The sequence below is a fragment of the Rhagoletis zephyria genome, unplaced genomic scaffold (genome assembly GCF_001687245.7).
Source record: "Rhagoletis zephyria isolate East Lansing unplaced genomic scaffold, Rhagoletis_zephyria_1.1 Rzeph_scaffold_01781, whole genome shotgun sequence".
Taxonomy (NCBI): domain Eukaryota; kingdom Metazoa; phylum Arthropoda; class Insecta; order Diptera; family Tephritidae; genus Rhagoletis; species Rhagoletis zephyria.
Window position 1 is genome coordinate 15,041 of NW_016158865.1, and position 24,255 is coordinate 39,295.

General features: G+C 38.4%; 1 protein-coding gene across 5 annotated transcripts; it reads left to right on the forward strand.

Annotated features, from left to right (window-relative positions):
• Positions 1–395: 395 nt before the first annotated feature.
• On the forward strand, positions 396–23,652 carry Ziz (dedicator of cytokinesis protein Ziz). Of its 5 annotated transcripts, none has more exons than XM_017619091.1 (13): positions 396–507; positions 2,800–3,404; positions 3,716–3,901; positions 3,956–4,073; positions 4,147–5,350; positions 5,454–5,704; positions 5,793–6,128; positions 9,277–12,372; positions 12,432–12,578; positions 18,391–18,601; positions 18,664–18,952; positions 19,020–19,735; positions 23,431–23,652. In XM_017619091.1, exons 1-12 carry the CDS (start codon positions 448–450, stop codon positions 19,255–19,257), a joined length of 6,741 nt encoding a protein of 2,246 aa, XP_017474580.1. In that variant the 5' UTR covers positions 396–447; the 3' UTR covers positions 19,258–19,735; positions 23,431–23,652. The 5 variants fall into 5 exon arrangements, with proteins under 5 accessions (XP_017474580.1, XP_017474578.1, XP_017474582.1 ...); XM_017619089.1 differs by having other exon boundaries at positions 19,020–19,246; XM_017619093.1 differs by having other exon boundaries at positions 19,020–19,150.
• Positions 23,653–24,255: the final 603 nt, after the last annotated feature.

The window sequence follows — 24,255 nt, forward strand, 5'->3', positions numbered from 1 at the left end:
CGCACGTAAATGTGTCCTTCAGCACAGCAATCCTTGGCGCTATGACTTTTTTGTATTCTGCTTCTTTTCCTTTTCCTCTTCCTCTTCCTCTTCTCTGCTTGTCATTTGAATGCAAACCAATTAGGTTTTGCTGTCTTTTTTTAATGCTCTCATTTAAAGGGTACCTTACCTGTTTTTTTTTTTTATACCAAATCAATAATTTGGGTGTGTTGCAGCCGTACGTATATCCTGTGACCTTTATCTCTTTTATTATTCGCCTATTTTACACGCTATTTTTGACAGCTTGTAAATTTGTGTGAGGCATGATGTCAGCTAACACTTTGATGTAATGAGCTTTTAAGTAGAGAAACAGCTTAGTTATAATATCTTTTCTCTTTTTTTTATTTTTAGAGCAAACCACATGTGGTGGAGCCTATCGACTTTGAGGGTTTTGTGGCCAAGAATAAAATGCTTATACAAAATGATCCACAAAGGGAACTACTCATCTATCCCAATGATGATGTCTCGGTAAGTAATGGAACTAATTTATATAAATGCAGTAGATTTTGTATGAAAATAGATGGCTTGAAAACTTTATATCGAAATCGTCGTCGATATACAGATCATTCGCTATGGCTACAAATCGGTTATGGTTCTATCGATAAATGTGTCATATAAATACATGTCGATATGTTTATTAATTCTATCGANCCCCCCCCCCCCCCCCCCCTTGAACAGCAGCGACTCGTCACTTTGCGTGAAAGAAAGTTTAAGGAATGTTGCTAAATTGACAGTCCTTTCGGTTACGTAGTTCTGACAGTCGTGTGAACGTAGTCAACCATCTCTTCACAGCGGTATGAAGAGTTTAGAAGAAGATATATCAACGTTTCTTGTTTAAGTTGGATTGAGAGCCGGTTGCAAAAGTTCTATGCTGTTCGTTGAGATTGCTACTTTTCGATTTCAAATGCATGCAAGACATTTTTCCAGCCGATCATATATACGATTTGTTCGGAGATGATTTGCATTGTTTCGAGCATACCTTGTTGCCAACAATCCGTATCTTTCGAGCATATCTTACTCTTGTTTGAAAAAAGCTCTTCTTAGCCGGAAAGAGAGTTGACACTACGCCGATCAATAATAGCGTCGACATGGGCTGCGAGGATATTCGTTCCCAGCTACATATGTAGATATTAGTCATCATACGCTATAATTACTCCTCCGTTTTGGAGATTATAATAGCATCCGAACTGTACAATAATGCGTTGGACGTTTGGCCTGCGCATTTCCTACAGTCTAACGAGAAAGCATATGGCCGTTCTATCGTCAACCGTCTACCCTAGCTAGAGGATTTTTCTTGCGTACTAATTGCGCTATCAGAAGCAGACTTAAATTTATGTACTTGGTCAAAAATTGTGTTAGTTACCGCTGTAGATGCCATTTGCTGTTGTTTATCAGGCGGCAGTCAGGGTTTTTCCATCCTATGAAGTCAAATCATCGTTAGTCCTGGAGTGCCTCGAGTACCCCGCTAGGGAGGAATAGAGGGTAATGAGGCGGTTGACTGTCTCGTTAGAGAGGCGGCAGCCATCACTCCAGTCGGCCCCGTTCCCTCCTTGCGAGTAAGTCCCAATACTATAAAGGAGGAGCTTCGGAGAAAAAGGAGCACACTAATGGATAGAAACTGGCGCAGTTCAGGGAGAATGTGCCAGGAAAAGAGTTTACTGGGAGGATTTAACAGGTAGAGATTCCAAAGCTTAATTAACCTCTCTAAAGAGATGCTTAGAATTCTAACAGGTATCCTTGCAGGACACTGCAGACTGAGCGGCCACCTACGTAAGCTAGGGATATGATCTAACGATATTTGCAGGTTCTGCGACTCGACCAGCGAGACACCGCTAAACATCCTCACCAAGTGTGAAACAGTCTGCAGAAGACGTCAGAGGCGTCTAGGCTCGATATGGCCACAGCTTAAGCACATTAACTCCCTACCCAGAAAGCACTATTGAACTTTCTGAAAGATCGAAATGTTGCGAAGAGAAGATAGCACAATAGATTGCCAGGTCTTTCTATATATCTACTGTTTATCGATTGAATGCCTTGAAAATTGGTTTATTCCTAAAACAGTGAGGACTTTCTTCCTCCCAGTTCTACAGTTATTTCAAAATGCATGGTAATCTCAAACCCCCTTAGCAGGTGAGAGATTAGGTGCTGTATCTGCCAAATCAAGTATAATCTAATTGTAATTAGGGTCAACGTTCCCAAACCGTCGTCTTCGTAGTATGGCAGTAGGCTCATTCAGTTCAAGTTTTAATCCGTCCTTTTACCACAGCTCTGTAGGGTACGTAGATTGAGTATTATCTCCCTTTTTTCTCTTTTGAATCTTTTCATCAGCAAATCCAACAGTGCTTCGACACGTTATGCTTAGACGTAAGTATGCTCCTCTACAGTCTGGCCATTCTTAGAGCCATACATGGTTTTGCAACTCCAGACAACAACTGTACTCAAGATTATCGGGCCGATCAGAGCCTAGTATACGCAGAGTACAAAAACATGTTTCAGAAGCCGGTTCATTTCAAATGTTCTCAGTTTACTCTCATCTCCACATAAGTTTTCGAGGACACTTTCGTATACAGAATTGCCTCTAGATAAGTTATTACTATAAAAATCACAGAATTTAGTTTAGAGTAACGTACGTTGAGATCTCTTTTCTCTTCCTTATAAACAAAAATACGAGTTTTCTAGCTCACAAATCTCCATTACTCTCCGAACCATGTTGTGTCTAAATTATGCCAACCAAACTTTTTCGTATTTCTCTCCTTTCAGGAAATCGTTATGCCTCGCAAACAGCGCACAAATACCAAATCAATCATTGATCGTTTCGAACCGCCCAACGAGGCTATCATCTGTCCGTTGCACGCTGGTACAAATGGCACCAGTAACGGCTCAAGTAGCACTTCAATTTCCCGCCAGAGCAGTCATACGAATAGTCCGAAATTTGCACAGCGCCAAATGAGCAGTCAATCGAATACAAGTCTACAAAATGGTAATGGTAATCTCTCGCGAAAAAGCTCACAAAGCTCGACTACTAAAATACAGCTGTCTATTAAGTCACCAACTTCCTCGCATGACTCATACGAATCGGCGATTTCCACAATGGGTTCAATGGCTGGCGGTCATATAACTTCCACATCGCATTCGTCTTCATCGTCGACCCTAAAGTCCAGTATACTCGCACAACCAGAAGAGGATGAGGATTTGGATGGCTCAGATGGTGGCACGAGTAGTATTGGAAGCGGTGGTGGTGCTGGTGGCACACGCGCCGAATGTACACGCTTTACACGTCAAGCGTTGTATACATATCGCGCCAAGAATCATCTTATACATTACAAATATAGCGCCTATGGTGGGACATGCCATGATTTGCCCAGGTATATACTTGATAAAAATTTGGTTTCGTCCGACAAATGAGACTAGTCATTTGCTTGCAAGTAGGAACATTTTTTCTTTCTAACCTCAAAAAAAACCGACTATTATAAAACCTAAAATGCAATTTTTTGAGGTTAGGAAGTAAAAACGAGGAAACTTTTGAATAACTGCAGATACATAGGTTTTTGGAGGTTAAAAAAAAAGATCCAACTACTGAACTCTTGACTTCGTATTAGATTTAAGCGACCCCAGATCTGTGCGGATGTACGCGCTGTGCAATGGTTTTAGATTTTATAGTATTTTTCCTTTGCAGAATAAATCCACCCGAAGCGCTGATCGAGGAGGTGTACGAAATTGATGCCGATCAGGATCGCATTGACGAACAAATGACACGATCTCAAGCCGATACGATAACGAAACAGGGCTACTTACTAAAGGGTCCCGACTCAGGTTCGGATCGTATGTTTGTGAATATAGGGAACAAGTCATTCAAGAGGAGGTGGGTTTCCATTTTACAAACTTTGCAATATGCAATAAATAAATACTCCTACAGGTACTGCTATCTGCGTCAAGAGGTCGATGGCACCTACATTCTCGAATTGCACAAAGATGAGAAACAAGGCGAGGCTAAAGCCACTATAGTCATGGATTTCTGCACCGAAGTTGTGCAGGTAAATGTGTTGTGTGTGTGTGTTTTTTTCCATCCATATAATCTCTTCACCATAAACTTTTTCTCCACCACAGAACCCCAAACGCGGCCGCTTTTGCTTTGAACTCCGCATGACTGCCGGCCATAAGTCCTTCACGCTCGCCGCCGAAAATGAGGAGGAGTTCAAAGACTGGCTGAGCAAATTATCGCTCGTGCTGCAACAGAACAAGATCCAGGAGGACAAACGCGTCGCCTCGCTTGAACGCGCGCCACCACCTACCACCAGCACTGTTATCTTCGGCACGCTGAAGGGACTCGATCAATCCATGAATCCTCAATTGATTAAGTATGGACGAGAAACGGACATTTCCATTGCACAGGCGCGTCGCGAGCATCGGCGGCGACTCTTCGCTTGCTATCAATCAAATGGCAAGGCAACCGCCACCGACACTGTCGACCAATTTCGCGAGCAATTCGGCAAGCGCATTTTTATAGCCTGCAAGGGCTTGCGTTTTCGTCTACAATGCGCTGGTGTCGACGGCTTCGATGGCGAGAATTTGTGTCAAGTAGAGCCATACATCACCAGCTTAGCGTTGTATGATGCGCGCGCCGGCCGCAAGCTAACCGAGTCCTTCTATTTCAATGTCAACGATGATAATGTAAGCGATATGTTGCCAACAACGCCGGTGCCCAACTCTGTTGCCGCTTGTTGTGTGCCATTGCGTCGCGCCGATGAGAAGGAGGATCGAACGCGCGCCCACGCTGGTGGTGGTGCTGCTGCCGCTGCTGGTGGTGGTAGCGTGCGCGTACAAAATTCGCTGTTGGAGAATCTATCGGGAGATTTGTTGCGCTGCACCAAGGAACATTTTGCGCACTTGCGCCAAGCTATATTCTCAGTGACAGCGCCACATCCGGACATTTACTTAGTGTTGAAGGTGGAGAAGATTTTGCAAGGTAGCATAGTGCAGGCGGCTGAGCCGTATTTGAAGACTGGACGCGATCCAAAGATCGCTTTAAAATTGCACAAAACAGCGCGCAACTATGCGCAAAATATTGGACACTATCGTCAGCCGTTCGCTTGGGCGGCTAAGCCACTCTTTCGGCTGTACAGAAATGAATTGGATACGGAGAACGATACGTTCGAACTGACGACCATCTATAGGCAGGAAGCGAATAAGCTGAAGGATGAAGAGCTGCTGAAACTATTGGCGGAATATCGAAAGCCAGATAAGCTGAGCAAACTAACGATTATACCGGGTTATATGAGGCTAACTGTCGAGGAAGTGGAGAAGGTGCCAGGTATGTAGGCGTACATACATAGAAGGTGTATGCAATTCATAAAAATTTGTTTGAAAAAAAAACATTTGCTGAGCTCTCATTTCCATTCCTTCCATGCATACAGGTTCCTTTACTAAGTCTTTAGTGCCGCTAGCTAACTTCACATTTCCACCCAAACCGCCCACGCTCGAATTGACCGAATTCCAAAGCAATAGCACGCGCGACACATACCCATACATAACATTCTGCAATCATTTATTTGTCTATCCGCAGTATTTGCAATTCGATAGTCAGAAATTATTTTCGCGCGCACGCAACATAACCGCTGTCGTGGAGTTGCGCGACTCAGATGAAGAGGGTAGCAAACCGTTGAAGGTGAGTGCAACAATCATACATACAATTTCAAGTGTTTTATACTGTATTTGTATGTATGTATATGTATTTGTTTCAATTTTCCTTGCAGTGCATTTACGGTCGACCTGGTCATGATTTCCTAGTCTCGCAAATCGCTTGCCCTGTGCTGCATCACAACACCACACCTGCATGGTATGAGGAAGTGAAAATGCGTTTGCCATTGGGTCTCTTCTCCGAGCACCATTTGCTCTTCTCCTTCTATCATGTATCGTGTAATTTGGGCAAAAAACGTGATGCCAATGCCGCCTTCGAAACGCCCATAGGATATGCTTGGCTGCCGTTGTTGCAGAAGGGTCGCATCAATTTGGAGGAGCAGGTCATTGCGGTAGCGGCTACGCTGCCGGCGGGCTATTTGTCGATACAGCCTTTGGGGCTGGGCAAAGGGGTAAGTGTGCATGTGTGTGGCAAATGCCTAAAGTGCATATGTATGTATGTATACTTAGTGCGAATTCGCTATGTGACTAACGGCAAATTATTATTGAGATATTTTTGGACTTTTGCCCGTTAAAAGCTGTATTTTCTTTTTAATTGAATTTATGCTTTTGTTTGCCTTATACATAGTTTGAATGAAGATTAAGCTTAATTGCAAGCTCCGATCTAAAGTTTCTCTAAGCTTGTTTAAAAGCTTTTTCCATGTTTAGAAGCTTGGAAGCTCTGCATTAAATTTTGTGATCACTGTTGATCAAATATTTAAACAGCGTCATGGCTGTAAAGTTAACAGTTTTGAACTTAGTAGTTTTAATGAGTTAAATACGAAGACCACAAAGATAAATACGTGAAGAACACGTCAACGAATACGAATACTAATACGAAGGCGAATGCGAAGACAGTGACTTAAATGAATACGAATGTCAATGCGAATACTAACAACGAAAACGAATGCGGAGACGAATACGAATACTAAGACGAAGACAAATACAGGTAAATTTAGAAGACTAATACGAAGATAGCGACTAAAACGAACAAGAGGGTAGATGCAAAGACTACTATAAAGACGAATACTTACATATGCATAGGAAAACAGCGAAAACGAAAAAATCTTCAGGACCCTTAAAAAAACTCGAACATTTTCTGTAGTAAATGGCACTCGTTGTGTGCATATATCATCACTTAAAGTACAAAACCGCGTATCAAGAAAATGCGAAACCTCGTGTGTGAGGTGGCCAAGATTTTTTTTAGGTGACTGTAAAGCTACTCCTATTTCAAAACGGTTCTCTCTTTTATCCCTAATTATCTCTTCTTCTTATATCTAAGAATCGATATTTTAGTATAAATGGGTAAGGGCTTGATGCCAGGAGCTTCCGCTGTGCAAATATCCTTTTTTGGCACAAATGTCAGTTACGAGGTTTTGCAGAACGACGATACGCGGTTTTGTACTTTAAACGACGATATGTATATCCATATGTTTTTGCACGCACCGGGTCCGCTTCTTGCTTTAGCGTGGATACCTTTGCTTGGAAAACACTAAAGTGATCCGGTAGCCTAAAATTAATGCAGATTTATTCGCAGAAAGCACATACACTTACTATTCTACAGAGGCCGTTAGCGGAAAGTCGGCCATTTAGGGAGTTTAAAAAATTGGGATTGGGAGCGAACTCCGACTTCTTGCATAGCTCTTTACATACTTTTCTCTGAACGGAAGCTTTGCTCCACTTTGCCGCAACAGTTCAGTTCAGGAAAGCCACCAACAGCGTAGTTATGTGCGAGAAGGACTGCTCAATGCTATCCTACGACTTTGTGTAAATCTGAGTCTATACATCTGCTCTTGAAGAAGGCATGTCCTTCGGGAATCCTGCTTCTTATGTACATAGCAAAGAGTAGCTCAAGCGTCTTTCAGAGAGACCAAGAACGATTGATTGATCTGAAATCCCTAGGCGACACATGTGCCGTGATCTAAAATGCCTATAGGACACAGGTGCGTTGGTGGTGCGAAGGTAATTTTTTTGGCCAACCCACTTTCACAAGTTTAGAGCAAGGCCCCTTCCTAAGCAGGTAAGGGCAACCAGCAGCTCGACAGGCCCGCAGACTTCGGTATTTGCATTGGGTATGATACCGTTTGGGACTTGATTCATGGAGAGAGAGTTTATAGTCCTAAGTAGGCGGTGCTTCCCCGAAAATTTCAAGTTTCTGACTGAGTAGCCGGCTTCGGATCACATACTCGGAAAATGAACATCAATAAAGAATGTTTTCGCAGAAAATTTTCCAAGATCGAATTTCTCAGAGTCCTGCAGTATAGGTCCTAGTTTGTTCATCTCAGACTCCAGTAAGGATCGATTGTGAGATGCGCTGCATTAATGAAAAACTGTATGTCCCGGCAACGTGAGAAAGGTTGATTACCTAACCTCAAAGAAATTTTTTTCTTTTTTTTTTGTTTTACTTTTTTTAAAATAATAATTTTATTTTGATTAAACAATTTTTTAACTATGTATTTTATTTTGTGTTTCCTGATGAAGTCACGAAATTATATGTTTATTTTTTAAACTTTAAGTTTAATTTTTCAAATAATTGTTTTTATTTTATGATTAAGTGTTTTAATTTTTCTTTGCATTTTGATCTAACCTCAATTTTTATTTTTGTTCATCACACACAAACTCACACGATTCCTTTATTTTTGTGTCACTATGCATTTGGTTGCTACTGTTTTCATATTTTCAACAATTTCATTGCATCTTTACTCACTGCGTTTTCTTTTTCTGGCTTCTTTCAAAATTTTCATGCTTCGATTACTGGTTTCGCGCATATTTGGACTAATGGTTTAAATTACAAACATAAAAATAAAATAAAAATAAAATGAAAACGAAAAAAATGACGAAATTCGAAAAAAAAAATTAATTAATTAAAAAAAAATCAAATGAAAATGTAATTAAAATATGAAAAAATAACGAAATTCAAAAAAAATACAAAAAAAAATATAAAAAAATGTTTAACTAAATACACAATTTATTAATTATTCTATTCACAAAAATATTTAAATAACTATAAATAAATTAAATCTAAAAAAATTCAAAATTGAAATTGATTTACTAATTAATCTTTTCCTAAAAACTTGAATTTAAAAATTAAAAAAAATTTTAATTTTACCCTCAATAAAATAAAAAAAATAAATCAAATAAATCACTAATTTTCAAATATTATTTACTCAATTGAAATAAACAAACAAAATGCTCAATTGGTTGGAATAATTTTAATACAAAACCTATTCAAATCAAACTATTTTTTTATAATTTTTTAAATAATTCATATATTTTTCGCGCATTAAAATACATGAATATAAATCGACCATCCACCACTTTGTGGCATATCAATTTCAACTGCACCACGCCTTCATACTATCACTTGTGGTCGTAAAACAACAACAAAATTCATACAAAAACGTCATTGCTCGCTCTTCAACCAAATTTTCGTTCTCATCATATTCGCTCGCTCGCTTGCTCGCACTCACTCTCTTTCTTCCGCGCTCATTATTCCTCTCGCTGTCACTGTCGCGCTCCTCCATCCTCTCTTTTGGCTACAAAACATTACCATATTTCCAGCAGAATTGCGGTCCTGACATACAATGGATCGACAATCAGCGCCCACTTTTCAGCGTTGCCTTCCGCATGGACTCTACTGTGCTGACAGCCGATCAGCATTTGCATAATTTTTTCGCACATTGTGAGCGCCTGCTAGAGGGTGGAAAGACTACTGCGCTACCCGCTGAATCGGAGACTTGCAAAATACTTAAGGCAGCGCATGCGATCGACATCAGCACGCTGATAAATTTTCTACCGACCGTGTTGAATGAACTCTTCACGCTACTCGTACACACACAATCCGAGGAGATCGGCTTGAATATCATACGTCTACTCATCAATATGATACACATGCTGATCGAGGAGGCCGGACGCAAGGAGCTACTCAGCGCCTATGTTAAGTATGTCTTTCATGCGCCCTACTACAGCCAGAAGACGCCGCGCACGGTACACGGCGAATTGTGCAAGCATTTGCCGACAATTTTGCATCCGAACAACACCGATTTTCTGATCGTCAACAAATTCATGCATTACTCTGGTATTTTCTTCGATTTGATCATCAAGAGCATGGCGCAACACCTGTTAGATACCGGCCGCATACGTATGCTGCGCAATGAGCGCTTTCCTAAGGAGTACCCCGCGCGCGTGGAGAGTTTGATCAAAGTGCTGACGCCCTATCTGATTTCGCGCTACAAGGATCTGCCCGTCGAGACGCAGCAATTGAATAGATCGTTATCGCAATTTGTGCGACGCTGCCTCAGTTACATGGACCGCGGTTTCGTCTTCAAGCTAATCAAGAATTACATGGAGCAATTTGAGCTGGGCGATCAGCGTACGCTGCAAGAGTTTAAATTCGACTTTCTAGCCGAGATTTGTCAGCACGAACATTATGTGCCACTAAATTTGCCATTCGTACTGAATCCGAAGAATCGTCCACCAGAAATGATGCTCCATTTTACGCTCTCTCAGGAATTCTGTAGGCAACACTTTCTTGCCGGTCTGCTGTTGCAGCAGCTGAAGCACAGCCTGAACGAGCCGACCTCTGTGCGACGTCACTCACTGCGTATATTTAAGAATTTGCTTGCCAAGCATGAACTCGACGACCGTTACCAGAATCGTGGACAACTGTCGCGCATCGCGCTGCTCTATGTGCCCTGGCTGGGCATTGTTATGGATAACGCGCATCGCATCGATGATCTCACGGGTGTGGCGACGCCCAATGGGCACGTATACGCCGACTCAGCCTCGTACACCCAGCGGTTATCGTGCTCCAGCAGTTATGTGTTTGGCAAGGACACCGTTTTGGCTTCGTCAACGTCGACGCCGCGCTCGAAAAACCGCATGACTCTCCACATCGAACATCCCAGTCCGCTGCGCGCCTCCGTGTACGTCAGGGATGCGCCACACGCTGCCGGCACTGCGCCACTGGCCAATGGCAATTCGGAGAGCTCACTGAACACGCTCAATTCAGATTCGCAAAACTCGCAAGACACGCCCACTTTGGGCGCTGTCACTAATGGTCATCACGTCACGGACCTCTCCGAGGTTGCCATGCGTAACGGCCACAATCGCTCCATTAATGTTATGCACGGTTTGAATAGCCTGCCGCGCTGTGACAAATTCAACATGGCGGAGAGTAAGGATCTACTGCTCGGTTTCCTATTTGTTGTCAAGCATTTGGCGCAAGATCAGATGATAGGCTGGTGGCAGAACTGCACCGAAACGGAGACACTCGCCTATCTTAGCGTGCTCGACCTCTGCTTGGTGCAATTTCGCTACGTTGGCAAGAAGCATATCAGCTTGGCTGATGATGGCAAGGAAGCGCGTTCGGCGCGCACGGCCAAGGCTAGTACATTACCCGCGCGCATGCAGCCACCGAGTGTGGAGCAAGCGTCTAACGGCAATGGTACCACACATGAGTCTGGCACGCTGACGCTTACGCAAAATCGCGAAAGCCTCGTTGAGGAAACGGCGCGCAGTCAGCAGGCGCTATATGAGTCCAATCTGGCAACGGAAATCGGCATGATCATATTGGATAGCCTCGGCTTGTATGCGGTACACTTTCGCGATAAGCTGTGCGATAGCCTCGTACTGCCACAACTGGCGCGTGTCTATCTGCGCTTCCTGCAGCTCGGCCAGTCGGAAAGGCTCTCAAAGCATGTATTTGCCGCCTTGCGCGCCTTCATTAACAATTTCTCACCCGCACTCTTCAAAGGCAATGCCACGCTGTGCGGTCAAATGGTTTACGAACTGTTGAAGGGTTGCGACAGTCGCCTCGTCGCCATACGGCACGAGTCCTGCGCCGTGCTCTATCTGCTGATGCGCAGCAACTTTGAATACACTGGCCGCAAGGGTTTGACACGTGTTCACCTACAAGTAATCATATCCGTCTCGCAAATGATAGGCAATGTGATTGGGTTGAATAATGCCCGCTTTCAGGAGAGTCTATCGATGATCAACAGCTATGCCAATAGCGACAAAGCAATGAAAGGCACTGGCTTTCCGGTGGAGGTGAAAGATCTGACGCGTCGCGTGCGCACCGTGCTCATGGCTACCGCTCAAATGCAGGCACATCACATGGATCCCGAACGCCTACTCGAGCTGCAGTATTCGCTGGCGAACTCGTATGCTTCGACGCCAGAACTGCGCCACACCTGGCTCATTACAATGGCGCGTAATCACGAGCAGAATGGCAACATATCGGAGGCGGCGTGCTGCCATATGCACATAGCGGCGCTAATGTCGGAGTATTTGCGCCTACGCGGCGGCTGCAACATCAACTGGGGCGCTTCGGCATTCACTAAAATATCACGTAATATACCACGCGATGAGCAGGGCTTGAAGTTGGATGCTGGCGCACAAGATTCACAGTACACCGAGCAGATGCTGTTGGATCAGCTAAAGCAATGCGCTGATTTTCTCGATCGCGGCGAACGTTTCGAGTGCTTGGGTGATCTTTATAAACTCATATTGCCGATGTATGAGCGCAATCGGTCGTACATTGAGCTGGCACAGTCGTATGAGCATCTAATGCAGGCTTACAATAAAATCGTTGAGGTGAATCGTTCGGGCAAACGCATGCTGGGACGCTTCTATCGCGTCGTGTTCTTCGGCATGGTGAGTGTGGTGGATATTTTGCTGAATTTTTTTTTATTTATGCTTTTTTTCTGTTCTAGGTATACTATGAAGATGATCATGCGGTTGAATTTGTTTACAAGGAGCCAAAACTAACCTCACTCAGCGAGATATCCGAGCGTCTATCAAAACAATATAAAGAAAAGTTCGGCGCCGATGTGGTCAAGATGATAATGGACTCATCACCGGTGAGTTTAACTATGAACATAATGAAATTATCTTCAATACTACTTAATTATAGATTTGATATTTCTAATCATAAGAGGACAAAACCGAACTTGTGTAGAAAATAGAAATTCAAATATATTTTTCATAAGAGATATCAAAATTTCCGATATTTTCGCACAACTTTAGATATTCCAATTTTCAAGACTCTGTGGTTTCACGCTTTAACTACTCAACCGATCATCATGAAATTTTGTGCACTGCTGTCATTTAGCCCAACTTAAAATATAGGATAAATTTAATCTCGATTAGACAAGGGGGCGTGACACCTCCCATACAAACGGAATATTTTATACTGCATTTCTCAGGAAATATTTTTGATAGATTACTATATCCAATATATTTTGAAACGGGTTGCCACCTGTTTGAAAAGTCAAATTTAAATTAATTATACGCAAGCTATCTGAAGAATTAAAATATGGTTGTCTAACGGAATATTGTTAATAAACATTTAGTTTGAATAACATTTAAGTCTTTCACAGGGGTTGCCACCTTTCTAAAAATTAAATTCAATTATTTAAAATTAAATATTGTGGTAAAATGGGCGCAATGGTTCTTGCGTTTGATTTATCGGTGGTGATGTGAGATTTACCGCTGCACAACTCAATCCTGGTGTCTCCGAATGAAGCTTTAACGCTTAATAAGTAGTAATACTGGAAAATCACATACATTGAGCCAATCGTAACGCACAAGAGTTCGATATATATACTCAATGGTGCAATAGGTCGATTTAATTTGACATTCACGGCACCTGTTCTAACTTGGCGATTATTCGTAATGACTCCAGCGCCCCCTGGCAGTCCGTTTTTAAAAAAGGTATTGCCTTTACCGTTACCAATACATATTTTAAATAGTCAAATTTATGAATAAGATTTTTAGTAATAACTTAACTCCAGCGCCAACTGGCGGGTGAAATTGTGAAACCCAATTACCCAGAGAGCCATTCAAAAGCACACAAAAAACTTCGTTAAAATCGGTCCGGGCATTTAGGAGTATTTCACTCACAAACACACACATACAGAAGAATTATATATATATACGTTTTTACGGCGCTACGCCCTCTTTTCAAATAGCCTATTTTTCTTCATGAGTATAAGATTGATTTCATATATCGCCGTACCAAGTACCGGTATTCTACTATGAACACTTCCAGAGATATGCAGTATGAACAAATCGGTTTGTGTGGGAGGTGCCACGCCCTCTTAATATATCGAATTTTTTTTTTAGCCTATAACTATCCTTGGGATGTCTGAAGCAGATGTCCTAAATTTCAAAAAAAATCAGTTCGGCCGTTCTCGAGCTTTGCGAACACATAAAAAACGGCTTTCAAAATATGTAGTGTTATAGAAGATTGGTATGGATCGAAATGGTTTTGAATATGTATCACAATATGAGTGTTAGACGAAAGAGGTTTTAAAAGGTTGCCAACTGTTTAAAAGGTTAAATTCAAACGATTCAATAATTTAAATGAATTATTAAAATTCGGTTATCAATCAAAATGATTTCCAAAGGGTTTCATTTCGAAACTACATGGAAGAGGTTTCCATCTGTTTAAAATCTTGAATTGAGTTCAGGGGATAAGTTAGTTGAAAAGGTGTGACAAGTGAGAAGTTTCAGAAAGTTTTAGTTGGAAAATATTTTGAAGATGGTTAAACAAATTTTAAACCTCCTATTTTTTTAATTGAATTTTCTTGAAATATATTTTACTCAATGTAGCACATATAATTTCATACACTCAGCGAAGCGGGTGAGGACGATCTAGTACATAATATATATGTAATTGAATTAATTTGAAAACTATTTAAAGACAATTAAATTTTCTTGGAATTCACAAAATTTTGTTTTTAATAATTATTTGAGGCGTGCAATTAAAAAAAAAAGAGAAATATATAAAAAAAATACAAGTTTTACGAGACGTTACTTAAACAGAAATTGCGACAGTTCAATATTCGATTCGGCGTCATCGTTTGGAAAGAGACTGCGACGCTACACGCAGGTACAGCGGTCAGGGAGCGATTTACGCAATATGCGGCGGATTTTGGATTTGCGGCGGCGCATGGACATATAAAATGAAAAGAAAGAAAAGAGCATATTGAAGCACAGCATTCGCATGCAAATATAGCTAAAAATATGTAGAGAAGCAAAGTATTGAGGACAGAAATTGTTTTGCTTACCTTTTGCGCTTCGCTTTGCCGCAGCGTTGAAGCGTGAGTGCCACGTGGGCGCGCTGTGCCCACCGAATCCTTGGACTTCGTTGCCGTTAGCTTGGGTATGTTCAACTTTTCAGCTGCGGCGTTTTTGAACTTGCTGCTAAGCGGTTTCTTGGCCACAGTGGGCCTGAAAGAGAAGAACGAAGAGGTAATTGTAGTTTTTTTTTTTAATGAATTCTTTCATACTCACTTTGTTGTCAAATTTTGCTCGCTTGAGCTCGCCGACTGCAAAGAAATGGCATTCCTCAAGGTGGTGGTGGTGGTGGTGGTTGTGGTGGTGCTGCTATTGGCTTTTGACGCGCGCGCTACCCCCGTTGTTTTATAATTCATGCCATTGGTTTCTGTTGTTACGCGTGTGAGCGCATTAACGCGCGCGCGCGGTGCTGTCAGACGTGGTATGTTGGTGGCAGACCGCGGTAGTAAGCGGCAGCTTGCCTCTGTCTTCTTACCATCTGACTTTATCGACTTCAGTCCCGAAGTGAGATTGTGTAAACTCTCCGTTAGCCGCTTTGTGCGTGTCATAGCTGCCGAACTAGAGCGCGGCGTTGACTTCTCAGCGTGGTGTGCGCTATTCTTGCCACGTAAACTCAAACTGATGTTGGCCAATTTGCGTAGCGTGGTACGCTTCTCCGACTTCTTCTTGTCGCTTTTCTCCTTCATTGTCTTACCTTTGCTAAGGCGCGCTTTGCCCATGGTGCTCTTGGCATTGACTTCAATTGATGTGTTGGGTGGCGCGTGTGATACACCAACCGCTAGTTCGGTGTCGGCCTCGCAGCATAACTTGCTTGATTCTACACTCATGATCTGATTGGGCATATAGCCATCGCCAACACCGGCACATTCACAAACCGTTTCGGCGCCCACTTCTGCGTCGACATCACCATCGCCACCCAAGCGGTTCGTCGACTCCTTTATTTCCTCTAGTATTTGTGGCAACTCATGCGAAGCAGCTTCTTCCTCGGCCAGCTCATTTTCCTCGCTCAACTCACTCACCTCCACCGATTCGGTGTCTTCTTTGTACTTGTATTCGTTGAGCGTTTCATTTGATCCCTGTTCGGAATATTGCTCGTGGTTCTCTTCATCGCTGATGTATTCGGTCGGGTGGCGGTTGTTCAAGGCGCTTTCGCTGAATGCGTTCTCGCGACGGGAGTTAAGCTCTTCTTTTCCTTTGACCTCCGCTATATATGCCTTATTTGCCGCCTTAATGACGGCAAGCTGTAACATTGGTTCACCCTCAGCATCTTCAAAGTTTTCCAAGTCAGTGCTATCTTCTTCCGAAGCTCTCACGTCCTCGTCTTTATGCTTCTTCTTTTCATCGGTTTCTACGCTCAACTCTTCGTCAACAATTTCGCATTCGTTCTCCTTTTCTCGTTCATCCCCTTTGTTGGCTTTGATTGCCTTGTTGACAATTTTCATTTCATCCACAGCCTCACTTCGTCCCACATCCTGTGACTTGTTCAACTCCAACTCCTCCTTTAACGCGTCCATTTGTTTAGCTGTCACGCCTTCTAGCTTGATTATCTTCAGCGCATTTGAATTGTGTTCGAAGTGTAGCGGCTGAGCCAGCGTCGCATCACCAATCTCGCGCATGATTTTCTGTCGTAGCAGATAAGCCGGATAAAATTCCTTTGCATCTGGGTTTAATTTGGATGTAATTTTGAGTCCATTGGTTGAGATAATTGTGCTATTATTTGGTAACTTAACTGGTTCCTCATTTTCCTTCTTTGTCATTTCAATTTGCATATCCGTAGCCGCTTGCATCTTCACTATGCACTTCGTCGCGGAAAAAATACGGTCAGCGTTCTGACTTAAAACTCACCGTTACTTTGGCTGTGTTGTTATTGTAGTCGCTTTCCCAAAACTTCCCGCTTGTCTAATAACTTTTTAGAAAATTTTCGCTTGTTTGTCGTTGTTGCTTCAAAAGCAGTGCGGATCGATTAGCAGCAGCGGTGTTAACGTTTCGGAGAAAGACAGAAAATATACGTGATCTGTGGTTTTATTGTTTTTAAAACGAATTTTATGGGATTTGAAACTGAAATAATAAACGTAGAAATTTAAAAATATATGTTGTCAAATTTCGAAACAAAAATTAATTATTTTCAGAAAAATATTTACCAGATTTGGGAAATTGAAGCTTGTGGCAAAGACAAATGTCACAGCAATCGAAATAAATTTTCATTTTTTTGCTGGCTCCAAAGTATTTTATTTACATCGACAAGTTGGCATATTTTTTAACAAAACTTCAAAGGAGTATTTCTTTCGGTACAAAAATCAATATGAAAAAATTTGTTTTCCTCAATTGTTTTCTTGGACGTCGAAGTATGATCTTCTATAAATAATTTAAGACCAACTAGTGCATAATTTGAATAATAAATGTAGAAGTTATGAGCACTTAAGTATAAATACATAAAAAAGTTCCCATACAAGTTTATGATATCATTAATAAATAGTTCACACTTTTACAAATATTACATTTGTGAGTGCGAAAAAAACTTCGATGTTAGCCAACTGTATCAAAAAAAATAAAATAAAATAAAATAAAATAAAATAAAATAAAATAAAATAAAATAAAATAAAATAAAATAAGATAAAATAAAATAAAATAATATAAAATAAAATAAAATAAAATTAAATTAAATTAAATTAAATTAAATTAAATTAAATAATTAAAATAAAATAAAATAAAAAAAAAATAAAATAAAATATTATAAAACAAATAAAATAAAATAAAGTAAAATAAAATAAAATAAAATATAATATAATATAATATAATATAATATAATATAATATAATATAATATAATAAATATAAAATTGTAATTAAGTGACGCCTTTTTTAGTTCGCAAAAGAGAAAATCTGACCATATCTCAAAAACTGTTCCACTGATTTTTTTAACAATTTGGACACATATTCGTATTCAGCAAAGAACTTTACGTAAGAAATGATGGTCAAATTCCACAGATTGGTTTTTTTGTTGACTAGACTTGACAGGTAATAGGAGAATATCTTCTTGGTTTTTTGTTTCAAAAATATTCAACAATTTTATTGAGTTTGAGGCCGTCTTCTACAAAAAATGTTGCGAAAAACAAAAATAATTTACAAAATAACAGTTTGTTACAAAATGTTGAAATTCTCCGATATTCTTAAGTTGTGGTTGCTTTTTCATTTTCGCATCCTTTTCATTATTTTCTCTCCTCTCCTCTCCTCTCCTCTCCTCTCCTCTCTATCCTTTTACTTATTCTAATACTTTTTTTTGTTTTTCATTTTCCTTATCATAGCGATATCCTATCCTATCCCTATCCTTCCCCATCCTCATCTTTATGGGTATGCTTATTCTTAGCCTTATTCATATCCTCATCCGATACGATATTCTTATTATAATACTTGTCTTTTTTCTCATCCTTTTCCTTGTACGTTTGGCTCTTTTGTTATCCTTCTCCATACATGTAGCTTTTTTGATACATTTAATTTTAATTTTAATTTCCTTGGTACAATCTTCTTTTTAGCCTTTTAACTTCCTTTGACACATTATTTAATAGTTATTTTGTCGTATTCCCTTTTACAGGTGGATCCCAACTCACTTGATCCCAAATTGGCCTACATTCAAGTGACACATGTCATACCATTTTTCAGCAAAGAGGAGCTAGATCAGCGCCTAAATGAATTCGAACAAAATCATGATGTTGACACATTTATGTACGAAACACCCTTTACAAAATCTGGTACAGCGCGTGGCAGCGTGGAGGAGCAATGGAAACGCAAAACGGTCATTAAAAGTGAGTACTCCACTACCTTTTGGTTCCCCAAAACACTTAGATGGATCTGACTTCCTCCACAGCCGCCTACTCATTCCCGTACGTACTCAAACGTATACCAGTGAAATCACGCGAAATCATCGAACTCAGTCCAATTGAAGTGGCAATCGATGAAATGCAAACCAAGGTTTCTGAGCTGGAAGAGGTTATACTACCGCCAGCTGATGTGAAGAAACTACAACTGCGACTGCAAGGCAGCGTAGCAGTTACCGTAAATGCCGGACCACTTGCCTATGCGCAAGCGTTTTTGGATCCCAAAATAGTGTGTAATTTCTCAATTGATCGTGTTGAGGATTTGAAGGATATTTTCAGGTATAATTTGATGCTTACTCCTATCAAAAGGATGCTAACAATTTAAAAAAATTCCTCAAATTTTCAGAGACTTCGTTAAAGTTTGCAATACGGCACTCCAGTTAAATGCGCGCATGATTAGCAGCGATCAGGCGGAATATCACACGGCACTCACCGAAAACTATCGCAAACTTTGTCAGGCGCTCAGCGAGCTACTTGGTGAGCCGTTTCAGCCTTTGGATGACAGTGTCACAAGCGGACAACGCAATAGCATGGCTTTGTTTAATGCAATCAGTGGCGCTTCGCAAAATTCAAGTACTGCCTAAAAACGAAAAAACTAATTACAAAGCAAGCAAAGAATAAACTAAACAACGCACTCATCCTAACACGCACATACACACACACACACACGCACACACACACACACGCTCTGACAAAAAACACACTCAATTTAAATGATGCGAATTAGTAAACTATAGAACAAAAAAGCATAGCTACTTGACTAGATTTTCGATTTGATTTTAAATGACTAACTATTAACCAAAGAAACGAAAGAAAAAAAAAAAAAACTAAAAAAAAATTAAAATTATGTGGGTTGTATATGCGGCGAAATGCTTATGCGTGGTTTATAAAAAAAAAACACACATTTGTTTAAGTGGTGGGTGACTCTGGCTGGCTGGCATTTTTCAGACTTTACCCTCTTACCACTGGTGATTGATTGATTGATTGGATTTATGAGGCGTTTAACAGAATACTTTGATGCGCTAGTACTTACACTGTGGGTTTCGGGAACCGCTTTTAATGGTGATTAACTCATTCAAATTATTAATGTATTTGTATTTATGTATTGATATGTGTATACTCAACTAACTATACATACTCTGTAAGCCATTAATAAAAGCCTTTACGAAAATGTCTAACAGATTACATCTAAGTGGTCACAATAAATTTTAAAATGTATTTATTGTTTATTAACGTAAGACAGTAATTCTGTGTGAGATAGCTGAACTAAAAAAAAAAAAAAAACATTTTAAAGCGTAGATGGCAAACAATGTATTTATTTCAATTGCATTTTTATCTCTACGGTGATGGCCAAAACACAATTCTTAAGAATCATGCATTTTGAGTCCCTTTCTATTTGTACTAAATTCTCTCATTTTTTTTTAATCATAAGTAGCAACTTACATATGAGTCGTCCGCTCGGATAGCATTAACATTAAAATATATTCAGGTATTATCTGGTTTAAAATATTCTACAGGAGTTCGCTGGAGACGAAATAACATTCTAACGGATACGGAATGTTGCTGGAATGACAATCCTTGACTCGATATACAAATGTACATATTTAAATCCGGGTAATTTCAATAACTCGTTCACGACTGTTTTGAATTACATATACATATGTTTTTGAATATAGACACTTCAAGATTATCTCATGATTAAATTGTGTATTTGACAAATTCAAGTTCATCAAATGCTTCATACGAATTCATACTTCAATCAAAAGTTTAAAGACATTCGAAGATTTCAAGACGTTGCCTGTTTCAGCGAACACCTCTGTTGTTTTTCCTATTATTATTGAAAAGGTTTATTGGAATAACGTTTGTCCAGCCCCCTTGTCGCTTTTATCGCCTAATTATCAACAGAGAAAAGTCAGCATTTCTCCGATATGGCAATTTTAATGCAGTTCTATAGAACTCCCTGAATTGAATTGAATTCAATTTAATTGCTGACTTATTCCTTTATGGTAATTAACTGATTTATTTCAAAATAACGCATTTATTTTACATATATATTAATAATTCAGTAGTAAGTGCGAAATGTTATTCAGTGGTTGCTGAAAAAGTACATTCTTCAGTAGCCGAAAAAAATATAAAAAAAATAAAATATATAAAAAGCATTTAAGCGTTCGATACTTAGAAATAATATGTTTCTGCATTTAATGAAAACGAAGCCAAAGATTATGATAAACATTTATTTTATTGTCTAAAGCTAAAAACATATTTATAGTAAATGCGTTTTTATGACTTAAGACTGTGTTATTGGATTGATATTCTAACAATTAAAATATCTAAAAATATGAATGAAAAGTTGTATAATAATCAAATGTATGTAGACAAAAAAAAGGCATCTGGAATTATTTAGTACTAATTTCATTTTTTTTTTTTTGTAGAACAGTGTACCAAAATTGCTAAAAGTTAAAGTTTCTCAGATGCTTGTAGTAACATTTCTTTAATTACATTACACGTTAGTTTCTAGCTAAAAGATTATTTTGAGAAAGAAAACGGTTTTGTGTTGTGTTTCTTAACAAACTGCTCTCGTATCAACATTTCTTATGACACTTTAGTACTATTCTTTACAACATTTGGGTATTAAAAAATGTTTACTAAATACTAATTGTTTTAAAATGCATTGCAATATTTCAATATTTGGAGAATTTTCAGCATAATTTTAAGGAAAAAATAAATAAATGGTACTAGCAACTTAATTCCGAACTTTAAGAATCATTTAATCATCTAAATAATGAATTGAAACTTTTCTGTAATAGATAAATATAAACATAAAATAAGTTTTTTTTTAGTTAGTGTGATTTAGTTTGCATAAAGGCAACTAACTCTCCCCGAAAAAAAAAAACAAGTAAACTGTGTAAACATTTTTTAGAACATTTTGGGACTAAAATATTTTTAGTAAGCACTTTTTATTCACGCCTTTTGAAAAGTACATTGCCATGTTGCAACAATATGCAAAATTTCTTAGAACTATGTAGAAAAAGTAATAAAAATTCTCTCAAATAAAACATTTTGTTTAGATAGTTTTTCCTTTTTTTCATATTTTTAAAACATGACTCAGTTTAACATTGAGTACTAAACTAAAATATTTTTAGTGAGTACTAGTTTTTGAAAGGTTTTAAACCTCATATGTAGTAGGAGCATTTCTCCGAATTTTTAATAATATTTTTGGACAAATTGTACCAAAAATTCCTACGACTTTAAAAATTTTTGCATCCTCTACATATCGTCACCTGTATAAAAGATTGTCGTATGTTATTTTTGGCAGGTTTTGGGAAATCGATATGGAAGTTTGGAATGCACTTTCTCAAAAACGCGAAGCTAGATTTTCGCCAAAGTCTTGAAGAATGTTACTAGTTCAGGAAGTTCTTAAATTACTTAATTTTAATTGTTTTTTTTTTATATATTTGAGTTTATGGAAGTTTTTCTTTAGTAAAATTTTGTCGTATGCGACATTTGTCGACAATTTGACAGACACTTTGCATGAAATACTACAAAATGTGATACAAATTTGTACTAAATTAACGATACTTTTTACTCAATATCTCCGAAACGTTTATTTTAAAGATCTTGATTAGTTTAACTGCATTATTAATTAATTTTTACTGAAATACCGAAAATTTGTTAGTCAATATCTCGGAAAGGAGATTTCCAAAAACTAATAAGATTAATCGAAATATCTTTTTTTAAAATATATAACTGCATCTATAACTAAAAATCGTCAAAACTGCGTTTAAGAAAATTGTTTATCCAGGCGACGATATGTAAGTAAAAAAATATCAAAATTTCCTGGTGGGTTTAGCACTATTTTTAGAACATTTTACCAGTCGAATTTTTTCGATGCAAACTTGAAATTTTTCTTTTATATTTTTTCTGTCGCTTCTCTTAAATTTTTTATTAATCCTTTAAGACCAAAAAGTCTTTACAAATTTAAGATTTTCGTTAATTTCTTCATTATCCAATGATCGGATTTAAACCAAATTAATATGGGACCACCTGTGAGGTAACACATTTCCTTTAAAAAAAAAATAATTATAGGAATCAGTTAACGTGGTCCAAAGTATATGCGGTAACTACATAAAAAAATATATATGTATATATTCCGACGAACTGATAACCTTCTCCTTTTTGTGAAGTCGATTAAAAAATGTTCATACCCAGCCGATATCGATAACTCTTCTATCGGGAAGGTAGTGTCTCACAGGTGGCCCCATACTAATTTTGTTTAGATCCGATCATTTAATCTTGAAAAAATTAACGGTACTCCAAAATTTTTATACATATAAAGGTCCATTCTTTTTCTTTTTGAAAAAATACAATTAAAAAAATATAGAATATTTAAACTTGGCAGGAATTTTTATTTCATAACAAAGGCATATGCCATTTAACGGTCCTAATCCTTCTGAGTTCATTTCCATGAATATTTTACAAAGTTAGGACATGTATTTTCGTTCAAAAATCTAAAATAATTTTTAAGTAGCCACACCAACCAAACTTACCAGTTTCAGTTCATTGCACTTGGGATGGTATGTGCTAATTAAATAAAATATTAAAATCTGAATGTATGTATATATTTTTGGAATTTTTCACAATTTTATTGTAAGCAACTAACATTTCATTCCACCGTAGCAGGCAAATTTTGTTTGCTCTAATATTTCTCCAATTCACCATCATTAATGAATTGTATTGATTTTGTTTTCTAATTCTAGGTTTTGGTTATGCAGTGTATTAAGTAATAATCACAACAACACAGCCACATAAAAAAAAAAAAAACAAAAAATTTTCGAATACACCTTCATCCATGCAACTAGTAGACGAAAAAGTCGTATTAATTGGTAATAATTTGAATAGACAAGAAAAAAACAAGAAAATTACGCACATATTAATTGGATACATACCACAATAGTCAGCTTAACAACAACAACAACAACAACTAAAAATGAGCCACGTACTCGAATATACTATATACATATACATACNATTAATTGGATACATACCACAATAGTCAGCTTAACAACAACAACAACAACTAAAAATGAGCCACGTACTCGAATATACTATATACATATACATAAAAGATCGATTTATATTTAGATAATTTCGAAGCTTAATGCTTTGGAAAAAGTAAAATGTTTGACATACATACACACACTTGGTCCACTGGTCCACAAAAACTACAAAATGCTTAGGTGATACTGTTTAGTTTTAAAATTTGATATTTAATTTAAGAATTTGCTTTAAACTATAAGTTGTACGAGTATTGTAAGTGATGGTAAATATTTGGAAAGGCTTTGAATAACTTCGACGATTTTGTGCACCCACAACTAAGAAAGCAACACACAGCACAGAATTTCCAAATTTATAATATTACAACTAACTTTGATTATGAAATTCAACACTTATTTTTTTTTTGTACTACGGAGAATTCCTAATAAAAACGATAATTGTTACATGCATACATATATAAATAGCGCGCATGCTTCATGATGCTTTTTATGATCAAAAAGGAGGATTTTTCTTTTCTGTTGAGTAGC

Coding starts and splice junctions, on each gene's coding strand:
- Ziz (XM_017619089.1), top strand. CDS start 448: ATGCTTATACAAAATGATCCACAAAGGGAACTACTCATCTATCCCAAT. Junction 12,579..18,390: donor TGATAATGGACTCATCACCG/GTGAGTTTAACT, acceptor TCCCTTTTACAG/GTGGATCCCAACTCACTTGA. Junction 18,602..18,663: donor ACGCAAAACGGTCATTAAAA/GTGAGTACTCCA, acceptor CTTCCTCCACAG/CCGCCTACTCATTCCCGTAC.